Source organism: Somniosus microcephalus, chromosome 12, assembly GCF_052327205.1.
Source record: "Somniosus microcephalus isolate GS21.2 chromosome 12, FLI_Smic_1.0, whole genome shotgun sequence".
In the NCBI taxonomy this organism is placed as follows: Eukaryota; Metazoa; Chordata; class Chondrichthyes; order Squaliformes; family Somniosidae; genus Somniosus; species Somniosus microcephalus.
Genome location: NC_140998.1, coordinates 49150369 through 49175070, shown reverse-complemented (window position 1 = coordinate 49175070; position 24702 = coordinate 49150369). Strand labels below are relative to the sequence as shown.

At 46.4% G+C, this 24702-nt stretch overlaps 1 protein-coding gene across 1 annotated transcript in view; it reads right to left on the bottom strand.

Annotated features, from left to right (window-relative positions):
• Positions 1-362: 362 nt before the first annotated feature.
• ppp2r5eb (protein phosphatase 2, regulatory subunit B', epsilon isoform b) overlaps positions 363-24702 on the bottom strand; it is a 123429-nt gene continuing 99089 nt past the window's right edge. Inside the window, 5 exon segments of the mRNA XM_086002820.1 lie at positions 363-468; positions 10686-10813; positions 13131-13250; positions 16556-16606; positions 16702-16755. Of these exon segments, the coding sequence (XP_085858946.1) occupies positions 363-468; positions 10686-10813; positions 13131-13250; positions 16556-16606; positions 16702-16755 (459 nt within the window).

Here is a 24702-nt window from a genome sequence, read left to right as displayed (position 1 = left end):
TTAATGTCTATTTTCACTGGGTCTCTCAAGTGGACTGTGAATTATAAATGACAATGCATTACAATATACAGTATATATGTGCCATTAGAACACAGCAAGTGCCCGACACATGCTTTTTAGCTTCATGCTGTTGTGCTTTTCCTGATTCTCCTATTAATTATTTTCCACACTCTTCCTTTCAGAGATCTGCTAACACTATGATTTTTGAGTAAATCCACACTATAACTAGACCTCACTGTAGCACTAAAACACACAAATCTACTTAGTATAGGCTTTTTGTGCTTAAATTAAGGTAACAATTAAGAAAATCCTACGTTCAACACCATTAATCTATTAATAAGTCCGATTAAAGGCATAAAATCTTACTTTTGGCGGTCTGACTTGTAGGTTGCCGTCAGTGCATCAAATAAGGGGCTGTTCATTTCCATAAAAGCCTTCAGTACATTGTAGACTAAAGCTACAATTGCCCTGCACAATACAGAACAATACTTTGAAAATACGTTTTGACCAAGTTAGTACATATGAAATGTACTTGTAAAGGGTCTATAAACGCTTGACAATTTTTTAAAAAGCTGTCAGAAAAACCCGTAATGACTTCAGTATTGAAGGAATATCGATAAATCCCAACAGGTCATTACCAGAAAATAATATGACCAATGTACGTATATACAATTTCAAAGAGCAATCAAGCCTTCGGCTTGTGCACAAACACAAAACCACGATATTTTGGGAAGAGTCATAGAGTCATAGAGTTTTACAGCACAGAAAGAGGCCCTTCGGCCCATCGTGCCTGCGCCGCCCATCCATCCCTGTCCAGTCTAATCCCATTTTCCAGCATTTGGTCCATAGCCTTGTATGCAATGGCATTTCAAGTGCTCATCCAAATGCTTCTTGAATGTTGTGAGGGTTCCTGCCTCCACCACCCTTTCAGGCATTGAGTTCCACATTCCAACCACCCTCTGGGTGAAAAAGTTCCTCCTCAAATCCCCTCTAAATCTCCTGCCCCTTACCCTGAATCTATGCCCCCTTGTTATTGACCCCCCCACTAAGGGGAAAAGTTCCTCTTTATCTACCCTATCTATGCCCCTCATTATTTTGTACACCTCAATCAGGTCCCCCCTCAGCCTTCTCTGCTCCAAGGAAAACAACTCCAGCCTGTCCAGCCTCTCTTCATAGCTGAGGCGCTCCATCCCAGGTAACATCCTGGTGAATCTTCTCTGCACCCTCTCCAAAGCAATCACATCCTTCCTATAGTGAGGCGACCAGAACTGCACACAGTACTCCAGCTGTGGCCTCACCAGCGTTTTGTACAGCTCCATCATAACCTCCCTGCTCTTATATTCTATGCCTCGGCTAATGAAAGCAAGTATCCCATATGCCTTTTTAACCACCTTATCTACCTGCTCCGCTGCCTTCAGGGATCTATGTACATGTACACCAAGGTCCCTCTGACCCTCTGTACTTCCTAGGGTCCTACCACTCATTGTGTATTCCCTTGCCTTATTTGTCCGTCCAAAATGCATCACCTCGCACTTTTCAGGGTTAAATTCCATTTGCCACTTTTCCGCCCATCTGACCAACCCGTTTATATCGTCCTGTAGCCGGAGGCTTTCCTCCTCGCAATTTACCACCCCACCAATTTTCGTGTCATCTGCGAACTTACTGATCATACCTTTTACATTCGCATCCAAATCATTTATGTAGATCACAAACAATAAGGGACCCAGCACCGATCCCCGAGGTACCCCACTGGACACAGGCTTCCAGTCACAAAAGCAACCTTCGACCATCACCCTCTGCCTCCTGCCACTCAGCCAGTTTAGGATCCAACGCGCCAAGGCACCCTGGATCCCATGGGCTCTTACCTTCTTGACCAGTCTCCTATGCGGGACTTTGTCAAAAGCTTTACTGAAGTCCATGTACACCACATCCACAGCATTTCCCTCATCCACCCCACTAGTCACCCCCTCGAAAAATTCGATCAGATTTGTTAGACATGATTTACCCTTGACAAAGCCATGCTGACTATCCCCGATTAATCCTTGCCTCTCCAAGTGGAGATTAATTTTGTCCCTCAGAATTTTTTCCAATAATTTCCCCACCACAGATGTTAGACTCACTGGCCTGTAATTCCCTGGTTTATCCCTGCTACCCTTCTTGAATAATGGTACTACGTTAGCTGTTCTCCAGTCCTCTGGTACATCCCCTGTGGCCAGAGAGGTTCTGAAAATTAGTGTCAGAGCCCCTGCAATCTCCTCCCTTGCCTCCCACAGCAGCCTGGGATACATCTCGTCCGGGCCTGGGGATTTATCCACTTTTTGGCCCGCTAAAACCGCTAGCACCTCCTCCCTCTCGATGCTAATATGTTCGAGTATGTCACAGTCCCCTTGCCCGATTTCTATGTCTGCATCGTCTTTCTCCATAGTGAACACAGATGCAAAAAATTCATTTAAAACCCCGCCTACATCCTCTGGCTCTACACACAGATTGCCACTTTGGTCCCTAATGGGCCCTACCCTTTCCCTGGTTATCCTCTTGCCCTTAATATACTGAAAAACATCTTAGGATTTTCCTTTATTTTGCTCGCCAGTGTTATTTCATGGCCCCTCCTCGCCCTCCTAATTTCTTTTTTAAGTATGCCCCTGCACTTTTTATACTCCTCTAGGGCTTCTTCTGTCTTTAGTCTTTTGTAACTGCCAAAAGCCCCCCTTTTATTTCTAATGCATTTTTGTATATCCCTTGTCACCCAAGGTTCCCTTTGCTTGTTGGTCCCACCCTTGACCTTTACAGGAACATGTTGGCGTTGTACTCTCTCCATTTCCCTTCTGAAAGTCTCCCACTGTTTTGATGTGGATTTTCCTATAAGCAGCTGCTGATAAGAAATCAAAGCAAGAACTACAATAATTTATTGTTAATAGTTCCTCTGTATTGCCAAGATGTGCTACAAACAAAATTCAAAAAATAGATGTCTACATAAAAAAAAAATTCAGCCTTAGGGTATCATTTTTTAGAACATTGGAACTAATATGTTCCTGAAAATTATGTTCATACCAAACATGTGTTTGGTACTATAAAAAATTAACCGACTGAAATGTAAGCAGGGAGTAAAATCAATGAAACATTTTCTCAAATGACAAGCATCTGCATATTGTTCAAATCCAAGAGTAATCCATTGAACATGCAAGGTTTCAAGTAAATGAAACACGTGACATAACTATTCAAAGCCTGAGCAACTTTGCCACAAAAGTGGAACAGAAAATACATCAGACACAGCATTTTCTGTATGTTCCCTTCTTCCTATAGAGGGTGCTGTTTCTAAAGGATAATCTCATGCCTTTATCATCACTCTAGGTAGTTTCCAGGTTGTACTAAAAACCTAGCCACCACTATGCCTGTCCCTAAATCTCTCCCTAACAGCACCGTGGGAGTACCTTCACCACATGGACTGCAGAGGTTCAAGAAGGCGACTCACCACCACCTTCTCAAGGGCAACTAGGGATGGGCAATAAATGCTGGCCTTGCCAGTGATGCCCACATCCCATGAACAAATATAAAAAAAAAGTTACATTTAATTTACACCATTGCACCTTTTGGATCAGCCATGCATACTGCAAGTGAATCTCTTCGAGGGGAGAGGGAAATGGTTACTTTCTGGACATCCAATGAGCTGCTATAAACTTAACCAGATTAATCAAGAAACTCAGTAGCAATAATCAAAATGTTTTTTGCGATCTGGATAAATAAATAAGCAATGGCCAAATGCAATTATAGTCTAAAACGTGTTGATACATTTGGTTCCCTGGTTTTATTCAATAAATCTTCAATTACATCATATCTTAATGACCTCACCACCTCCAACTTGCACAATACAACTTTAATGAAATGTCCTATGGTGCTTCACTGTTGGGAAGGGGAGGTCAAAGCGACAAGTTTTGAGGAGCCTTTGAAGAAGGAGAGAAGAAATGTAGCACGGTGGATGGGTTTGGGAAGGAAATTGCAGAGGGGGTGGGAAATGATGGCTGAAGGCTGAATTCAGAACAGTATAGTATGCACCCTGGGACTTAGGCAGGGATTTTGCTCACCTTGGCGGATCCGGAGCAAGCAATGTCGGTGGCGGGTTGCGGCCCTGCTGCTGGCTCCATCCCGCTGTCTAAAATGAATTTACGTTGATATGGCTTGTTGAGCACGTCCAGCGCGTTTCCCGGGCCAATTAGAGGAAGCGGGTCTGGTGACGTCATTAATGACGTGTCATCAGCCGGTTTCCTTAAAGGGACCATGGCCAACTTTCTTTTGACGTTTGTGCTGTCAGTGTTCTACAGCACTGAAGTGCTGCATGATGCGCTATCAATTACTCATAAAAGACTGAGAGTTAAGAGAGTAACTAAAGGCTTTTATTAACAAAAGAATGAAGGTCTGCCTCGAGTGGTCGACCGGTCCAGAAATACAAAGGGCTGGGGAGCAGTCACCTTTATACTAGGACTTGTGGGAGGAGTCAGCCGAGGCATGTCCAGGCATGTACACAGTGGAATACAAACAGTGGTTTACCACATTCACCCCTTGTTTAAAATTGAGTCCGGCGGGGTGAAGTGTATTAAAAGTTAGTGTATTGGAGTCTCTCCGGAGGTCTTGTCTGCCGCTGTGATCGGCGTGGCGACGGCAGGGGTAGTGGCGCTTCCGGCGTCGAGTCCTGCGTGGGCTGTGGCACAGGCGTGTCGTCCTCGTAGATGTCGAGCGGGTCGCGGGGCCCAGGCCTGCCGTCTGCTGGGGCTGGATATCGGATCGTGGGGGGGGGGGGGGGGGGGGGCGGTGGTAGTGAGTAGTGGGTTACTGCGGCCCCCGAGGGTGCAAGGTCTCTTATGGAGACTGTGTCCTCCCGCCCGTCCGGGTATGCAATGTAAGCATACTGGGGGTTGGCGTGGAGGAGGTCGACCCTCTCGACCAGGGGGTCCGTTTTATGGGTCCTCACGTGCCTTCTCAGTAGGACCGGCCCTGGGGACGTCAGCCATGGCGGTAGTGATGTCCCCGATGTGGACTTCCTTGGGAAGACAAACATTTTCTCATGAGGGGTGGCGTTAGTGGCAGTGCAGAGCAGTGACTGAATAGAGTGGAGCGCATCGGGGAGCACATCCTGCCAGCGGGAGGTTGGAAGGCCCCTAGACTTTAAGGCTAGCAGGGCGGCCTTCCAAACTGTCGTATTTTCTCTTTCCACCTGTCCGTTCCCCCGGGGGTTGTAACTGGTGGCCCTGCTTGTGGCAATACCCCCAGTTAGCAGGTACTGACGGAGTTCGTCGCTCATAAACGATGAGCCCCGGTCGCTATGGATATAGCTGGGGAAACCGAACAGGGTGAAGAGGTCGTTCAGACATTTAATGACCGTGGCACTGGTCATGTCCGGGCAGGGGATGGCGAACGGGAAACGGGAGTACTCATCAATAATATTGAGGAAGTACACATTGCGGTCGGAGGAGGGGAGAGGCCCTTTAAAATCAACGCTCAGGCGCTCGAAGGGGCGAGTGGCTTTTATCAGGTGGGCCCTGTCTGGTCTATAAAAGTGCGGTTTGCACTCAGCGCAGACTTGGCAGTTCCTGGTCATGGTCCTGACCTCCTCAATAGAGTAAGGCAGGTTGCGGGCCTTGATGAAGTGGAAGAACCTGGTGACCCCCGGGTGGCAGAGGTCATTGTGGAGGGCCCGCAGTCTATCGATCTGCGCGCTGGCGCAGGTGCCACGCGATAGCGCATCCGGGGGTTCATTGAGCTTCCCGGGCCGGTACAAGATCTCGTAATTGTAGGTGGAAAGTTCGATTCTCCACCTCAAGATCTTGTCATTTTTGATTTTGCCCCTCTGCTTGTTGTTAAACGTGAAAGCAACTGAACGTTGGTCAGCGAGCAGGGTAAATCGTTTTCCGGCCAGGTAGTGCCTCCAATGACACACAGCCTCCACAATCGCCTGGGCCTCCTTCTCAACAGCGGAGTGTCTGGTCTTCGGGCCTTGGAGGGTTCGTGAAAAGAAGGCCACGGGTCTCCCCGCCTGATTGAGGGTAGCAGCCAGGGCAAAGTCGGACGCGTCGCTTTCCACCTGGAAGGGGATGGATTCGTCCACTGCGTGCATGGTGGCTTTGGCAATGTCTTCCTTGATACGGTGGAAGGCTAAGCGGGCCTCTGCCGTCAAGGGAAAAGAGGTGGACTTGATCAGCGGATGGGCCTTGTCCGCATAGTAGGGGACCCACTGGGCATAATAGGAGAAAAACCCTAGGCACCTCTTCAGGGCCTTGAGGCAGTGGGAGTTCCATAAGGGGGCGCATCCGGTCGGGGTCGGGGCCAATGACTCCGTGTTCCACAACACAGCCAAGGATGGCGAGGCGGTTTGTGCGGAATATGCACTTCTCCTTGTTATATGTCAGGTTCAGGAGTTGGGCGGTGCGGAGGAATTTTTCGAGGTTTGTGTCATGGTCCTGCAAGTCACGGCTGCAGATGGTCACATTGTCCAGATATGGGAAAGTGGCCTGCAACGCATTTGATCTACCATCCGGTCCATCTCCCTTTGGAAGACGGAGACCCCGTTGGTGACGCCAAAGGGAACCCTAAGGAAGTGGTAGAGGTGGCCGTTTGCCTCAAAGGCAGTATACTGGCGGTCCTCAGGGCGGATAGGGAGCTGGTGGTACGCTGATTTCAGGTCAATGGTCGAGAAGACGCGGTACTGCGCGATCTGGTTGACCATATCAGCTATGCGGGGGAGTGGGTAGGCGTCCAGCAGGGTGTAGCGATTTATTGTCTGGCTGTAGTCGATGACCAGGCGCTGCTTCTCGCCGGTCTTAACGACCGCAACCTGGGCTCGCCAGGGGCTGGTGCTGCCCTCAATAATCCCTTCCTTCAGGAGCCGCTCCACTTCGGTTTTAATGAAAACCCTGTCCCCGGCACTGTATCGCCTGCTCTTTGTGGCGATGGGCTTACAGTCGGGGGTGAGGTTAGCAAACAGTGGGGGGGGGGGGGGGGTGACCGAGTGTGGAGAGGTTGCACCTGGTGCGCGGCGGGCAATTTGGGAGCTGCTGGCTGCGGACTGTGAGTGGGGGTAGGGGTAGGGGTCCACCGTACGCCATCGTAACACTTTTAAGGTGGCACTGAAAATCTAGCCCCAGCAGGACGGCAGCGCAGAGGTCGGGCAGGACCAGAAGTTTAAAATGATCGTACACGGTCCCGTCTACTACGAGTGTCACTACGCAGTAGCCGCCGATGTCCGCCGACTGGGACTCGGAGGCCATAGAAATCCGCTGGTGCGCAGGCAGGACTGGGAGAGAGCAACGCCGCACCGTGTCGGGGTGGATGAAGCTCTCCGTGCTCCCAGAGTCAAAAAGGCAGATTGTATCGTGGCCATTTACCTTAATGTCCATTGTGGAACTGGCCAGCTGGTGCGGTCTCGCTTGGTCCAGTGTAACGGATGCCAGCGTAGGGGTCGGTGTGTCGCTGCGGGTATCAGATGAGGCGGTGTTGGGGGCCTGCTGCGTTCCGGCTGTCGTCCAAGATGGCGGCGTCCATGATCCCCATGTGGCTGGAGGCGTCCAAAATGGCTGCTGTACCGGTGGTTCGCACATGGCCGGGGAGGCCCAAGATGGCGGCCCGCATGGCCCACACGCGGCGCTGCTGGGGTTCGGGGTGGCTTTGGCCCTGCAGACGTTAGCGTAGTGTCCCTTCTTCCCGCAGCCCGAGCAGATCGCGTTTTTCGCCGGGCAGCGCGCTCTGGGGTGTTTTGCCTGGCCACAGAAGTAGCATTTCTGGCCTTGGGACACTGCTGCGGTAGTTGGGCCATTGCTGGGGTGTGGCTGGGGTGGCACGGCGCTATGAGGCGGCCCTACCGTGTCCCAGGCTGTCATTCCCCGCGGCGTCCACGGTGCAGAGGAGTAGGCATCCATGCCCCGGTAGGCTGCATCCAATGATAGTGCGAGTTCAGAGGCCTTGTTGAGGTCGAGGTCACTCTGCTCCAACAGTCGCTGTCGGGTGTAATTGGATCTGTGGCCCGCTACAAAAGCGTCCCGGATAAGTTCCTCTGTGTACACGGCGGCCTTTACATCCTTACAACCACAGGCCCGGCCAAGCACAGACAGTGCCTGAAGGTATTCCACGGTCGATTCCCCAGGTTGTTGTTTACGACTCCCCAGAAGGTGCCTGGCGTACACTTCGTTCACTGGGCGCGTGTACTGGTCCTTGAGGAGCTTGATAGCGTCCGCGTACGAGGTCGCATCTTGGATGACTGAGTACACTCGGTGGTTCACTTTGGAGGTCAGGACATCCAGTTTGTCCTCGTCCGATTTGATTGCTGCGGAGGCGGTCAGGAGTTTTTCGAAACACTTAAGCCAGTGAGTAAACTTGGTGGATGAGTCCGCCTCCCGATGATCTAAGTCCAGGCATGCTGGTGTGAGGATCTTCTCCATTATAAAAATTTTGTTAATAAAATTGATGCGCTATCAATTACTCATAAAAGACTGAGAGTTAAGAGAGTACCTAAAGGCTTTTATTAACAAAAGAATGAAGGTCTGCCTCGAGTGGTCGACCGGTCCAGAAATACAAAGGGCTGGGGAGCAGTCACCTTTATACTAGGACTTGTGGGAGGAGTCAGCCGAGGCATGTCCAGGCATGTACACAGTGGAATACAAACAGTGGTTTACCACACTGCAAACACTGACAATGACTGCAGAGAAGCAGAGGGCTGCACCTAGGTTCTCCCATGACTCCCTCCATATGCTTATGGAGGGAGTCCGAGTCCGCAGGGAGGTCCTCTTCCCTTCTGATGGGCGGAAGACGCCTCCCCAGGAGACCAAAACAGCCTGGTTGCACATTGCACAGGAGGGCATAGCAGGGATATCGTCAGGAGGACCTGGGTGCAGTGCCGCAAACGTTTCAATGATCTCATTAGATCACGAAACATTAGTACAAAACCACACCCAACCTCATCCTGCTGTGCCTCTCATCACATCCTCTTCACTTTGCCTTCCCTCCCCTATTCCTGTACATCTTTACTCACACCCATCCCTCTCTATCTACATTATCACATCCCCATTTCACTAGCTACCCCTCATACTCACCCTAGTGCAATCATACCAACTAACAACACACAAGGGTAGCCAATTTGGGTGTTTTATCCAATGTTGATGTAAAGTTTCTATTAATGTGCTGTCAAACATTGAAACCTTTATTTTCAACACTTTCTGCTCTTGGACAGATTTGTGTGCACCTTTGGAAGTGGCTTAGTGAGTTGCAGTGAATGGTGAGACATAACGGTACCCCCAGCAATGGTGAGGAGTGTGAAAGGAATGGCTTGGGCATTGTCGCGATGCTTTATGGTGTTGGTGTGGGGTGGTGCCAACCTGGCGCATCATCTGGCAGTCAGGATGTACAGCGTAAAGTTAAGTAAATCTGGCCATGATGAGGCCATCCCTGGCCTTCTGGGCAGCAATATGTTTGGGTGCTGATGCCCTCTGTCCTGTGCAGCATGAGGTGATTGCGGAGAAGGTTGGTGCTGCTCGTGTGCCTGGTGCTGGGGATCATCGTGGTCTGATTTGGAGGACCAAGATGAGACAGTATAAACGGTGCCTGTGCTGATGGAATAGATGGCAGGTGAACTACAGATGACAGAAGTGATCTGTCAATGATGGAAGAGGTAATGAGGTAAGACTGGATGGAGACTTGTGGAAAGATTTGCAGCATGCTGAATCTGTTGTGGAAATGCAGTAAGGAACAGCTTGTGGCTGAGGAAAGTGATCTCGGTCAGGTGGGAGTTTTCATTGTGCATTTGAAGCCATCAGGTAATCAGCTGGAGCAATGGCCACTGAACTCCTGCCTCAGGTTAATAGTGTGGTTCCCGTGACCATGAAGTTAAAGTTAAAAAGTATGGTAAAAAAAAGCCCGTTACGGGTCTGGTAAGTAAATTATAAATTAGTTTAATGGGGTTGCCTGCTGCGTCTGCTCAGCGCCGACAGACCCGACATTGGGAAACGCGTGTTGTCGGTTGACAGCGGGTTCCCAACCCACTGTCAAAAATAAACTTTCCCACCCGACCCGCCACCGATCCCACCTGCTGACACCCTGGAAAATTCCAGCCATAGACTTGGAAAAGGCTGCCAAGTGTAAGTGGTACAAGGCCACTGAATAATTTGTAGATGAGGAAATTGTAATTTATATGCTGTGGATTGGGGAAAGCCTGGTACAATTGAGCTGGATGGGGAGGGGGGCAATAGGTGAGCAGAATTTCCTGCAGGATGGGGTGCAGATAGCAGAGTGCTGGATGAGGTGGAGTTTGTCTAAAGTGGAGATGGGGATGCCAGCCAGCAAGGAGGGAATTGGAGGAGAAGTGATGAAAATGTAGGTAAGTTCTGGTCACTATGGGGATGAGATGGAGACAGAGGTGGGGTGATAGTACAAATGGACAAGTAGGCAGTCTTGGTGATGGACCAGGTGTGGGTTTGAAATGTATATTAGGATTCACCAGGACATGAGGTTGAACACTACTGAGTTCTACCAGAGTGAGCAGTCGGAAAGGTAGATAAAATTGGAAGGCAAGGTGCAGGCTTTCGGGTGCAAGCCAAAAGAGAATTACCCTGGTGTAGCCATTGTTGGTCGAGATAAAGTATACAGAAAAATAAAATTCTCAAAGGCAATAGAAATATTTTCATTTTAAATGTAAAAATACATACGGGTTCCAGTGTTCTTTAGAGATTCTATATAGGCTGGGAAACATGATGGGCAGGATTACATTAGAGTTTTCTTCTATGAGGCTCATAATGTATTCATTGTTCCAGTAATAAAGCGCCCTCTCAGCCACCTTAAGAGACAGAAAGAACAATTAGATTTTAAGCGATATTTAAAAAATACTTTTTATTGTTCTGTACAAGTAGCACAAGTACTCAGAAGATAAGTATTGCCAGTACAGAGTACCCTTTATATATGCTTTGTATGTTAGTTACTGGGTGATTCCCCCATGTGTCGCTCAAGACAAAATCATTCTTTAAAAAGAGTCTGTTGAAACAGATAGATTCTGTGTTAATTTTAGTCGGCCGAGATCAGCACTGTAGAGGCTGCGGTCAGTGATGAGCACACATTGCCTAGAGTGCTCACTCTTGTAGCCTGGTGGAATTGGCATTGGGAAGGATTTTTGGCCAGTTCTCACATCTGTGGCAAGTGTTGCAGCAGGACTCATGAGTGGGTATGTGGGGAAGCAGTGAGCTGGCAAGTCAGCTCTTCTAGCATTAGCTGGCTTCACCAGTGTAAGAAAATATCCTGTAAGTTGTCTGAAATATGTTCCCAAAATAGAGTTTCAGTTTAAAAGTGTCCAATAAAATGGAGTCAGTAGTTAAATTGAATGCTGGAAATGGCTGACAAATCAAAACAAATTAAAACCATTAAAAGGTTTATTTAAACCAACATTACTTATTTGTGATAAAAGGCCCATGGTGGAAGGCACAGGCTGGAGATAGCTCGTTAGTGGGACATAAATATGCCATGCCTGATCTGGTCCTATGTAGGAACCTTTGTTAAAAGTAAAGATTGTGACATTAAGGGAGTGGAATTAATTTGGCAGGCCTAGGTATTGGTATTGGGTGATGTGTGCCAAGGGTTAATTTATTTTGGTGCCAATCACTTCTAACAGTTACCTGAGAGTCCTGGAAGCTAATGTCATCATCCCAGTGGAGGAGGAAAATCAATTCAACCATGCCGCTCATTAAGGACAAGGCCATATAAGCACAGGAAACATTATTAACCACCCGCATATAGACTCTATAATCTATTCAACAGACTGGCTATCCAAAGCGGTTAATTTGCCAGATATATAAGGAGTTTAAAATAAATTAATCTCACCAATTAATGCCAGTCTTGGACATGGATTTCAACCATAATTTGATAAATCAGCGATCCAGGAATACTGAATTACAGTGACATTATTGAATTACCTTTACAAGCTCTGTTACTCATTGTTAAGTAACTCTTAATTATTTGTTATTCTAGTGGTTAGGTAACCCTATCCATAACACTCTATTAAGTGTTTGTACACCCAGTGTTTAAAGTTAAATGGTGATAATTGTAATTTTGTAGTCAAGAGAGTTATTTCATTTACTCAATAGTTTGTAGGTATCCCAATTGAGAATTGGTACAGCAAGCTCAAATTCAATCTGGACTGGGTGATGTAAATCAGTTCAATGAGCCAATTTAGACATCATTCATTTCTAGAGCTAAACTGGGCCGTAAACCCCAGACATTTCCTTAGTGGGGTGTTACGGTGAAGGGGTTAAGGATTTGTCTGGTTCCATGATATGTATCTGTCATGATACCAAACCCAGTGCTCTTACATCAGTAAAGAGACCTATGCTCAGAAACAAAATGTCAGCATCTGACTCCTATTGGTCTTCCATCGCTCATGAAAATTCTTATGGATAACTAAGGTTCCATTGCAGTGTGAAGACAGTGTGAAGTTGAGATTAATGTACACACCATTCCTGATTACCCGAGGCAATGCAGGAAAACCTTGCTCACAATTACTGAAACTCATGAGATTAATGATTTTCTGAATTTTTTTTTCTCGTCATGGGGCTTTTCTCAACAGTGATTACATCACTGCCCAGAGATTTGGTGGCACGGTATTGCTAGTCATTGTCTCAGTTCTGAGTATTTAATTTTAAAAAACTTCATATAAAAATAAACACTCAAAAACATATGCATTTTCAATGAGAAATGCATCAACATTCAATAGGAAAGGAGGCCACGGTACAGGCTACAATTTGTTTGCAACAATAATTTAAACTTGAGATCAGCATAAATGACTCAAAAATTCTTACAGATCTATTATTTTGTAGAAAAAGACAAATATAGCTAAAAGGACCAACAGCAAATATAACCCGCTGATGCTTTAGTTTTCACTCTAAAGCTCTAAGAGGAATTTTTAAAGTATCCAATATATATGGAAATAAAGCAGCGGGCATCATGCATTTATCCTCAAATGCCTCCACTCAGCACACTAGTCTGTTGTGCTAACAGACTGAATGCACTTTTTTTGTTGTATTTACAGAAAGTAATTTATATTACTTGGACTTTACGTGCAACTAGCAATAATGCTTTAATCTATGGCACTAGAAGCAACTTCTAACCTGGAAATGGGGACTGGAAACACATCTGGAAATCTGTTTGAAGAGCGGGTCCTGAATTTTTACAAACTGTGCAGGCTCAATAACATCCAAGATTTCCTCTAACTCCCCAAGGAACATGACCTGGTTTTAAAAAAGTAATATAAATAAGTCATCAATTTCCATCACATTTTCACAACACAGAAAATATTTTACCATTCTACTTTTCTGAATATAAATCATCTAACATTACGTATTTGTAATTCAAAACATGCTAATTCTTCTGTAAATTCTGTACCTTTGAATCCAATCATTTCTCTGTCAATTTTCTCCCCTGTCCGTCCCTTCTGAAAGTGTCTACTTGCTCGAAAGTACCATTCTACAAGTACCACTAACCCTCTGTTACCTCACCCAGGTAGTCAATCTTCATGTGTGTTTTGTTGGCAGATTGTTTGTCTATGTGGAGCTTAATCATCCCCTCACCCAACATCCACTTTCCACCAGGAATAACTGGTTAGTGACTGGTTGATATTTCCCCATCTAGCCCAGGGCATAGAGGCCAATTACTGTATAGTAGTACCCTTACTGCCACACTGGCTGCGACCTACTACCAAAGCACAGGCCAGGAATCAAACCCATGATCTTCTCATCTGCTGAGTTCAGTTACAAGCTAATAGCTCAGACATTGGGGATCCCAGTAACCTTCATTCTATACAGCACTTTGAATTATTCCAGAATATTACTTTATTCCTTTTAAAACATCAATAATTTAACTCAAGTGCTGATGTTCTATGGACAATGGTTCGGTTTTCAGGAATCACATTCTAACAGACTAGCAACAGAAATTGTTTTTTTTGTTTTGCTAATCAGCATACCAATCATTAGAAATTTTGATAGCAAAGTTCACAACTCATCGCGGTGTCTCTTTAGTCAGTCTTCACTTTGTCATGTTGGTCAACCTTAATTTAATCCCCATTAGTTTTGTCAATGAAAGAGGTTGGTATTAACAAAAATGCAGTACAAAAGAAAGTGTCATTCCATTTTGGCATTATTATTGCTCATTTAAAACACCTTCCATACTTTTTGGGAAATCAAAAATTTATACCAATATAAAAAATTGGCATATTATAAGGAACTTGAGAGCATTTAAAAAAAACTTGAGTCTGCAATGTTGAGTTCAGTAGTGTGCTGAGCATTATGCAGAATTTCTTTTAAATATCACAACTGCATTATTTTGAAACCTGCAATATAAAAAATATAAAAGTGTAACTCATTAGAAAACTTGAAAAAAATATGGACTTAGCACCCCGTGGTCACAAAGCAGGTTGGCACAAAGAATCTCTAAATATTGCTTCCAGTAATTTTAAATGAAAGTCTGCTCTTCGAAAGAACGGGCGGAACTCTCAACTTCAGTAGAGGCATGAAACGGGTGGTAGTGGATCGGCTGCCCGCTATACACTCAACTAGATTGAAGTCAATGGAAGGGAGAATCGCGCGTGGGTGTATTATAGGCGTACGATTCTATACCTCTCGATTTGTGCCACTGCCAGAGGTGAAAGTTCCGACGAACATCGTTATCATTTATTGCCAATTGTGAATTGGGTCTTGAATAGGATTCCCTCAAATCCAAGTAAAACTTGAGCAAATGTATTTTACCTGGCCATCACTTCTTGCACACAACAGTTTAAACGTAGTTTATCAACAGGTAAAGAGTTTAAAAAGTCTCTCAAACACCTATATTCTGGTACACAAACCTAGTCAAGCACATTAAGGATTTGCTTTGTTTACAGATGATTTATTCAATAGTAGTAGAAATGGCTAATTTAGAAAATTCTACTGCTTGTGATGCAGAAAAGAAAAGTAATAAGTAATCTTACTACTTCACCGGGATCACTATTTTGTCAAAGTCTTGGGGTGCTGCTGTGACCCGAATAAGCAGGAATGCCTGTCCCCATATTCTGACTTGGAAACCTGGAATATGATTGGTTCAGTGTCAGAGATGACTGACCGTCAATCATACCTGACACACAGAACATAGATGATCTCACCGTGCAATGGGGAAGTGGGAACAGATGGAAATTGTGACACCAGGACATGTGTATATCTTAGAAAAATAATTTTAGAGGCACAAGCCTATGAAATGGTATGAGTTTTTTTTTTTTAAATTAATGTGAAAGTTTCTATGAAGCAAAGCTTTTAAGTTTATGGAAAAATAAACTAAAGGCTTCAAAACTTTAAAAAATTATAAATTTGGAAACAAAGTGAACATTTTATACATCAAAACATGAAAACTGGTCACAGCATACCAAAATCTGTCATTAGCAAACTATTAGGTTTTCATTAGAAATGAGAGACGGTGTACATTAATTTACTCTTTTTAAGCCTGCATTTCTCTGCTAGCTATTCTCCCACTTCCTGATTTAATTGCATGCTACATTAGTTCACATCCAAGATGATATTCAACAGCTGAATTACTGTGGTCAATGCTCATTCATCTGCATGAATTCTCAAAATGCTGCAGTCAGTCCAGAACAATCATTTCAATGGGCAAGTAATCATGTTACATTTCCACATAATGGAAATTATAGCCCAAATTATTGGAGGCTATGATCAGTTAAGCTTTTCTGACAATAGTGGTTACTATGGATATACCGGGCAGTGAAAAATTTAAACTACCAAGAAGAAAGAACTGAAGTCAAAGTTACAATCCTAATAATGGTATTTGGAGGAAGTGGGGGTGGGGGGGGGTTACTGATGGGGTAATTGCACCAGAGTCAATCACCAGGGGACTACCTGAACTCTCCATTCTTACAGAAGCAGAGCTAGGAATACTGTTACAATTTTGTACATTCTCACAACAGATCTTCAAAATACAAACACAAAATCTGTATTACTACATTAAGTGGTAGCATTCAAACTATATAGGAAACCACATATTTAGCTTGTAATCACGCTCGCAACAGATCTTCATAGAAGGTACAAGAATGTGGTTGTTTCATGGTTTTTTTAGATCACTTATTTTTCTCGAGTAACTATGGGATTGTAAATACTTTGTGGTAGGATCCTAATAAATATCTACAAGTGTTACTAGATCCCATATTCTGCATGCTTATCTGCAAAATACATTTTTAAAACTGTCCAATAAGTTGTTTTGAAATGGGAGCTTAAACTTAGAATGAAAGCAACTTCAGCAACAGGCAGATTTGTTGTTGTTGCTAGAAACATTTGCAGAACACAATTCTAAAGATGTTCTGAATCAGTGCATTAAGTGTTTTAAGAGTACTATGGAAGCAACTGGAGTGAGTGAAGTGAACTCTCAGTTTTATTTTCGCAATTAAAATTTAACACAAGAACACCTATTGCGTATATCTTACATATTAATAATTACATCAGCCTAACCCCTTCTTTTCACGTATTCAGGCAAGTGTGGGTTCAAACCATTCGCTTACCTCTTTTTGACTGCAAGTTTTTGGCCAAAACTTTAGTAAACCCCTGATGACCTGAAGAAGCATACAGGACAAACATTTTAAGATCAATCCACTTTAAACTTTTCTTTAAAACAAAGCATTAATTGAGAAACATAAGTAAAACCTACCGATTCGGTTAACGTTGGATCTTTTTCTAGAAACTGTACAATGCAATATGCCAACTGTTGAAGAAAAGTAAAATGGCTGTTAAAACTAGTAAAAAAAGTCAGTTTAACTGATTCAATATTTAAACTGTTCTGTTACATCTGAGCTACAAGAGCAGGAACAATGTTTTGTCCAATCTGCAAAGCAAATCAATTCGGAGTTTGGCAATTTGTCATGCATCACAATCAGGCTTGGCCTTCAATGCCTATTCATCCTTGAGTTTACAAAGACAGAAATGAGATCAGAAAGAAGTGAAATGAAGGTGGATTCGGATTGTTCTGGAAGGCATTGTCCTTGAATAGTGGCAGTATTTCTTATTCTCCGAATACAGTTCCCACTGCTTATTGCAGTTGCAATGGTATAATGGGATTTTAGCCCGCTATAACAAGTGAACAGTATATCGAGAGAGAACATTACTGAAATTCTAATTTCCTTCTAATTAAAAATGCTTCATCGTTTTCTTTCCAGAAGACAACAGAATTTGTCAGCCTTTCCTCACTGTGCAAATCTAACTATGACCTCGCTTGTAAATGGCAATATTGTAGCAGTAAATGGCAGATATTTGGATTACTTTCCTGAGTTATAAGAATTCTGACCCAGTGAAACATACAATGTAAGAGAATGTGTAAAAGGCAGATTATTAATATTTATTTTTATTTGCAGCCTGTGCAGTGTTCAGAGCTCTGAAATGTGCTGGAGAACAAAATCTGTAAACAGTTGTCCCAAATAGCTGGTGCGCTTAATCATAGAATAGTACAGCACAGAAGGAGGCCATTAGGCCCATCGAGTCTGCACCGGCTCTTTCGAAGGGCAATCCAGCTAGTCTCACTCCCCCGCTCTTTCCCCATATACCGACAATTTTTTCTCCAAGTATTTATCCAATTCCCTTTTGAAGGCTACTACTGAATCTGCATCCACCACCCTTTCAGGCCGTGCGTTCCAAACCCTAACCACTCGTTGCGTAAAAAAGTTTTTCCTGTGTCGCCTTTGGTTCTTTTGCCAATCACCTTAATTCTGTGCTCTCTAGTTATCGACCCTTCAGCTATTGGAAATAGTTTCTCTTTATTTACTCTATCTAAACCCTTCATGATTTAAAACATCTATCAAATCTCCTCTTAGCCTTCTCTGCTCCAAGGAGAACAACCCCAGCTTCTCCAGTCTATCCACATAACTGTAATCCCTCATCCCTAACACTATTCTAGTAAATCTCCTCTGCACCCACTCTAAGGCCTTGACATCCTTCCTAAAGTGTAGTGCCCAGAATTGGCCACAATACTCCAGCTTGTGCCTAACCAGTGTTTTATAAAGGTGATGCGCCTCAATAACTTCAAGGCTCAAAGTTAACTGGATAAAACAAGGCTTTTATTAGCAAAGAAAGATGCCTGTGTCTTCACCTAGCATTCTGCTGTTCTGCTGCAAGACAAGCCTGGGCTTGTCTTAAGTAGGGCCAGGTATGGGCGGAGCCGACACACCCAATGGGGAGAAAGGGGGCGGTGCACTATATACAATACAAGGTAAAAACACAGGAGCAGGCAATACAATATATGCAGTTAAATAGAGAGTCTGATGAATGACATATTTCATCACATTCACCCCTTCTACAGAGTTAGTCTGTCTGGGGGTGTGATAGTCCTCTGTGACCGACGTAACGGTTGCGGTGCCGCGGGTGCCGGCTGGGTGTCCCAGGTGACCTCCTGGGTCTCTGCCAGGGGCGCCACCGGGGTTGTTGAAGGAGTAGGTGGTGGGGGTACCGTTGGCTGGTGTTCTTCCGGGGGTGATGAAAGAATAGTGGGTGGAGAATAGTTGTTGTGGTTGTTGTCGTTGTTGTTGTAGTCGTTGTTGTTACCGGCTGGGGCGAGGTCTTTTATGGACAGTGTCCTCCCGTCCGTCGGCGCGCCAGACATACGCATATTGTGGGTTGGCGTGGAGCAGGTGCACTGGCTCCACGAGAGGGTCCGTCTTGTGGCCCCTCACATGCTTCCGCAAAAGTACCGGACCTGGGGTGGAGAGCCATGACGGTATCGATACGCCTGAGGTGGATTTCCGGGGAAACACAAACATTAGCTCATGAGGCGTGGCATTAGTGGCGGTACACAATAGTGACCGTATTGAGTGGAGCACATCTGGGAGGACTTCCTGCCAGCGGGAGATAGGGAGGCCCTTGGTCCTTAGAGTTAGAGTTAGAGTGACTGCCCTCCATACTGTCCCGTTCTCTCGCTCCACCTGACCGTTACCCCGGGGGTTGTAGCTGGTGGTACGGCTCGTGGCAATCCCCTTGGACAGCATGTACTGGCGTAGCTCTTCACTCATGAAGGACACCCCCCCTATCCGTGTGGATATAGCTTGGCATACCGAACAGGCAGAACAGGCTGTTGAGGCATTTAATGACCGTGGCGCTGGTCATGTCTGGGCAGGGTAAGGCGAGTGGGAAACGGGAGTATTCGTCCACAATGTTCAGGAAGTAAACATTGCGGTCGACGGACAGGAGGGGGCCCTTGAAATCTAAGCTAAGCCACTCAAAGGGCCATGTTGCTTTGATTAGGTGGGCTCTATCAGGGCGGTAGAACCGAGGCTTGCACTCAGCGCAAGTGCGGCAGTTCCTGGTCAGAGACCTAACTTCCTCAATCGAGTAGGGTAAGTTGCGGGACTTTATGAAGTGGAACAGCCGTGTGACCCCTGGGTGGCAGAGGTCGTTGTGGAGGGTCTGCAGCCGATACCCGGTGGCGTTGGCACACATCCCTCGTGAGAGGGCGTCGGGGGATTCGTTAAGGGCCCCCGGCCGGTATATGATGTCGTACTCGAAGGTGGAGAGCTCGATCCGCCACCTAAGAATCTTATCATTTTTAATCTTCCCCCCTCTGTTTATTATTGAACATAAACGCTACCGACCGCTGGTCGGTAAGTAGGGTGAAGCGTTTGCCGGCTAGGTAGTGCCGCCAGTGGCGCACTGCCTCCACGATGGCTTAGGCCTCCTTTTCCACGGAGGAGTGCCTGATCTCGGGCCCCTGGAGGGTCCTCGAGAAGAAAGCTACGGGCCGCCCCGCCTGGTTGAGGGTGGCCGCCAAGGCAAAGTCAGACGCATCACTTTCCACTTGAAAAGGAGTGTTCTCGTCCACTGCCTGTAGCGTGGCCCGCTCAATATCCTGCTTAATGCTTTTGAAGGCAGATGGTGACGTTGTCGAGATAGGGGAAGGTTGCCTGCAAGTGGTGGTCATCGACCATGCGGTCCATCTCCCTCTGAAAGACCGAGACCCCATTCGTCACCCCAAAGGGGACTCTGAGGAACTGGTAGAGGCGTCCGTTTGCCTCGAAGGCGGTGTACGAACGGTCCTCTGGTCTGATAGGGAGCTGGCGGTATGCTGACTTGAGGTCGATAGTGGAGAACACCCGGTATTGGGCAATTTGGTTCACCATCTCGGATATGCGGGGTAGCGGGTAGGCGTCTAGTTGGGTATAGATGTTGACTGTTTGACTATAGTCAATCACCATCCGCTTCTTCTCGCTACCCCTCACCATCACCACTTGGGCGCGCCACGGGCTGTTGCTGCGTTCAATAATGCGCTCCCTCAGGAGCCCGTCTACCTCAGTCGCAATAAACCGCCTGTCCTCCCAGCTGTACCTCCTGCTTTTGGTCGCTATTGGCCGGCAGTTAGGGGTAAGGTTCGCGAATAGCGAAGGCGGCTTTACCTTCAAGGTAGCCAGACCACACACTGTGAGGGGCGGCTGGGACCCACCGAAATTGAGCGTGATGCTTTGGTGGTGGCACTGAAAATCCAGGCCCAAGATCACGCTCACACATAAATCCTTCATAATTAACAGTTTAAAATAATTATATACAGTGCCTTTAACGGACAATCGTACCGCGCAGTAACCCGCAACAGTCGATATCTGGGTTTTGTCGGCCATAGAGATCGTGCCCTGAGTAGGGACTATAGTTAGAGAGAGTCGTTGTACCAGACCAGGGTGAATGAAGCTCTCCGTGCTCCCGCTGTCAATTAAACATTTAACCTTGCACCCGTTTACCTCGATGTCCACCATCAATTTGGATAGTGGGTGCGGTCTGGACTGGTCCACTGTGATCGACGCCACTGTAGGGACCTGATCGGGACAAGCTAGTGGGCCACACGAGGCCGGGTAAGATGGCGTCCACGATGTCTGCTCGAGAGATGGCGGACCCCACGAGGTCGGACAAGATGGCCGCTCCCACGGCACGCACGCGGCGGTGGCGGGTTTGCCTGCGGGGTTCCCTCTGCACACCTTCCCAAAGTGCCCCTTCTTACCGCACTTACAGCAGGTGGTGCCTTTCGCTGGGCACAGGTTCCTGGTGTGCTTCGGCTGCCCGCAGAAGTAGCATTTGGGGCCCCGATGCGTCGCGGCGGTCGTAGGGCTTCTGGGGGGGAGAGCAGGGCCCCGACGGTGTTGGGCTACCGGGCGGGGAAGATGTCTTCCAACATGGCGGCGCCCTTGGTGCGTACGAGGCGGCGTGGGCCGCGCGGCCTGAAGAGTAGGAGTCAGAGTTCTTCTGAGCCACATCCAGCGATCGCGCTGTGTCCACAGTCTGTGTCAGATCTAGGCCCGCTTTCTCTAGCAGTCTCTGCCGGATGTAATTAGAGCTAAGGCCTGCGATAAAGGCATCCCGAATAAGCTCGTCTGTGCATACCGTGGCCTTCACGTCTTTGCCAAGCACTTTTAGGGCGACTAGAAAGTCCTCTAGCGACTCTCCAGGTCGCTGTGTGCAGGTAGCAAGCAGATGCCTGGCGTACACCTCGTTGGTAGGCCGCTGATAGTGGGCCTTTAGAATGTTGCAGGCATCCAGGTAGGTGGCGGCGTCTTGGATGAGTGGAAAAACCCGGTGGCTTACCCGATTCTGCAGGATCCCCGAGTTTCACATCTCCGGTGGCTTTAGAGGCTGTGACGGCTTCAGAGTTGGCCATAAAAAATTCCAAGCACTGGAACCAGTGTCCAAACCGTGCCGATGCATCCGAAGCATGCGGGTCCAAATCCAAGCGTTCCGGTTTCAAAAGTTGATCCATCGTTGAAAGTTTGCTAATAAAATTGATGCGCCTCAATAACTTCAAGGCTCAAAGTTAACTGGATAAAACAAGGCTTTTATTAGCAAAGAAAGATGCCTGTCTCTTCACCTAGCATTCTACTGTTCTGCTGCAAGACAAGCCTGGGCTTGTCTTAAGTAGGGCCGGGTATGGGCGGAGCCGACACACCCAATGGGGAGAAAGGGGGCGGTGCACTATATACAATACAAGGTAAAAACACAGGAGCAGGCAATACAATATATGTAGTTAAATAGAGAGTCTGATGAATGACATATTTCATCACAAAAGGTTTAGCATAACTGTGGTAAACCACGTTCACTATTGTATCACTGTTAGTAGTTAGCACTGTTCACCACTGTTCGTTATAACTGTATCACTGACCACTATTGTATCACGGTACGAGGTCGCCTCTTGCCACACTGCTATACCTGGGATGACCACTGCCGACTCCGCCTTGGCTCCACCCACCAGGCCAGGTATAAAGGTGAGCGACTGGCTGGTATTCCTCCTGCTTGGATCGGATCACCCACGAGAGTGGGCTCTGTTATTTAGTCAATAAAAACCTTTAGTCACCTTCGTAACTCTTCGCCTTTTATTGGAGGAATTGATAGGTATATCAATAACTTCCTTGCTTTTGTACCCTATGCCTCTATTTATAAAGGCAAGGATCCCAATATGCCTTTTTAACAGCCTTCTCAACTTGTCCTGCCACCTTCAAAGACTTGTGTACATGCACCCCCTTTAAAATTGTACCATTTAGTTTATATTGTCTCTCCTCATCCTTCCTACCAAAATGTACCACCTCACACTTTTCTGCATTGAATTTCATCGGTCATGTGTCCGCCCATTCCACCAGCCTGTCCTCTTGAAGTCTATTACTATCTTCCTCACTGTTTACAATGTCAGAGTCATAACGGCACTGAAGGAGGCCATTCAGCCCATCGAGTCCTTGCCAGCTCTCTATCGAGCAATCCAGTCAGTCCCATTCCCCCGCAGCCCTGCAAGTTTATTTCCCTCAAGTGCCTATCCAGTCTCCCCTTGAAAACACAGTGTCTCCGCTTCCACCATTTCCATCCGCAGCGAGTTCCAGGTCCTCACCACTCACTGCATAAAAGTTTTCCCTCACATTCACCCTGTATCTCTTACCCAAAACCTTAAATCTGTGCCCCCTAGTCCTTGTACCATCAACTAGTGGGAACAGCCTTTCCCTGTCTAGCCTATCCAAAACCGTCATAATCTTGTACACCTCTGAGAAAAATCACCCCTCAACCGCCTTTTCTCTAATGAAAACAAATCCAGCTTCTCCAACCTGTCCTTGTAGCGAAGATCCCCCATCCCTGGAACTATTCTGCTAAATCTCCTCTGCACCCTCTCAAGGGCCTTCACATCCTTCCTAAAGTGTGGTGACCAGAACCGGACGCAAAACTCTAGTTGTGGCCTAACCAGCGCTTGATAAAGGTCCAGCAATAACTTCTCTACTTTTGGGCTTCATAAATAGAGGTATTGAGTACAAGACCCCATATGCTTTGTTAACCACTCTTTCAATATGTCCTGCCACCTTCAGGGGCCTGTGCACATTAACTCCCAGATCCCTCTGTCCCTGTACACACTTTAAAACTGTGCCATTAAGTGTATATTGCCTCTCCCTGTTCCTTCTGCCAAAATGTATCACCTCACACTTCTGTATTAAATTCCATCTGCCACTTGTCTGCCCGTTATGCTAGCCTTTCTATGTCCTGTTGCAGCTCACTGTTTGCCAATTTAGAAATTAGACTCTGTATTAATATATTTTAGTGGCCCCAGCACTGATCCTTGGGGAACACCACTGTCTACCATCCTCCAGTCTGAAAAACAGTGTGTTATAAGCAACTCCTTTGTAATCAAATGTTGGCTTTGAATGTAAAATACTAGAGTTTCATTAAAATAAGTTACTGACCAGGTTTATTATATGGGTTATAAAAAATGCCTTACGATTGGTAAAAAAAGACAATAACTGACCTTCCTGCCGTGGAAACCTTTATGTATGCAACCACTTGACAGAACACAATTAAGTCCAGGAAAAGGCCTCCAAAAGCATTAGGCACACTCCTTCAACAGAGCACATAGAGCCATCCTATCATGGACTCTACCCACTTACTTTTAATGTCCCATGGGAAAGTGCTGCATAAATTGGAAAGACTGGAACCGTTGCCCCAACCACGACAAGCTCTGCTTCCTTGCCTTGGATTTCCTTCCTCATCCCAGTCTATGCCTTCAGGTGATCCTCACTTTCCTCTCCAAAGTCCAAGAATGTGTTGTCGCTGCCCAAATCCGTGCCCATCTTTCCGCAACTCCATGTTTGAATCCATCCAATCATTTTTCCGACCCTGCCACAGTACTGAAACAGCCCTCATCAAAGTCACAAATGGCATCCTGTGTTACTGTGACCGTGGTAATCTATTCCTCCTCATCCTTCTCTACCCGTCAGCCTTTGACACGGATGACCACACCATCCTCCTCCAACACCTCTCCTCAGTCGTCCAGCTGGGTGGGACTGTACTTGTCTGGTTCCATTCTTATCTATCCAATCGTAGCCAGAGAATCACCTGCAATGGCTTCTCTTCCCACTCCTGCAGCGTTACCTCTGGAGTCCCCCAAGGATCTATCCTTAGCCCACCCTCCGATTTCTCATCTACATGCTGCCCCTTGGCGACATCATCCAAAAACACATCAGATTCCACATGCATGCTGACAACTACCTCACCACCATCTCTCTCAACCCATCCACTGTCTGATTTGTTACTGCTTGTCCAACATCCAGTACTGGATGAGCAGAAATTTCCTCCAACTAAATATTGGGAAGACCAAAGCCATTGTTGTCGGTCACCGCCACAAACAACAGGAGATGGCTTATCGGGGGAAGGCAGCAGCAGA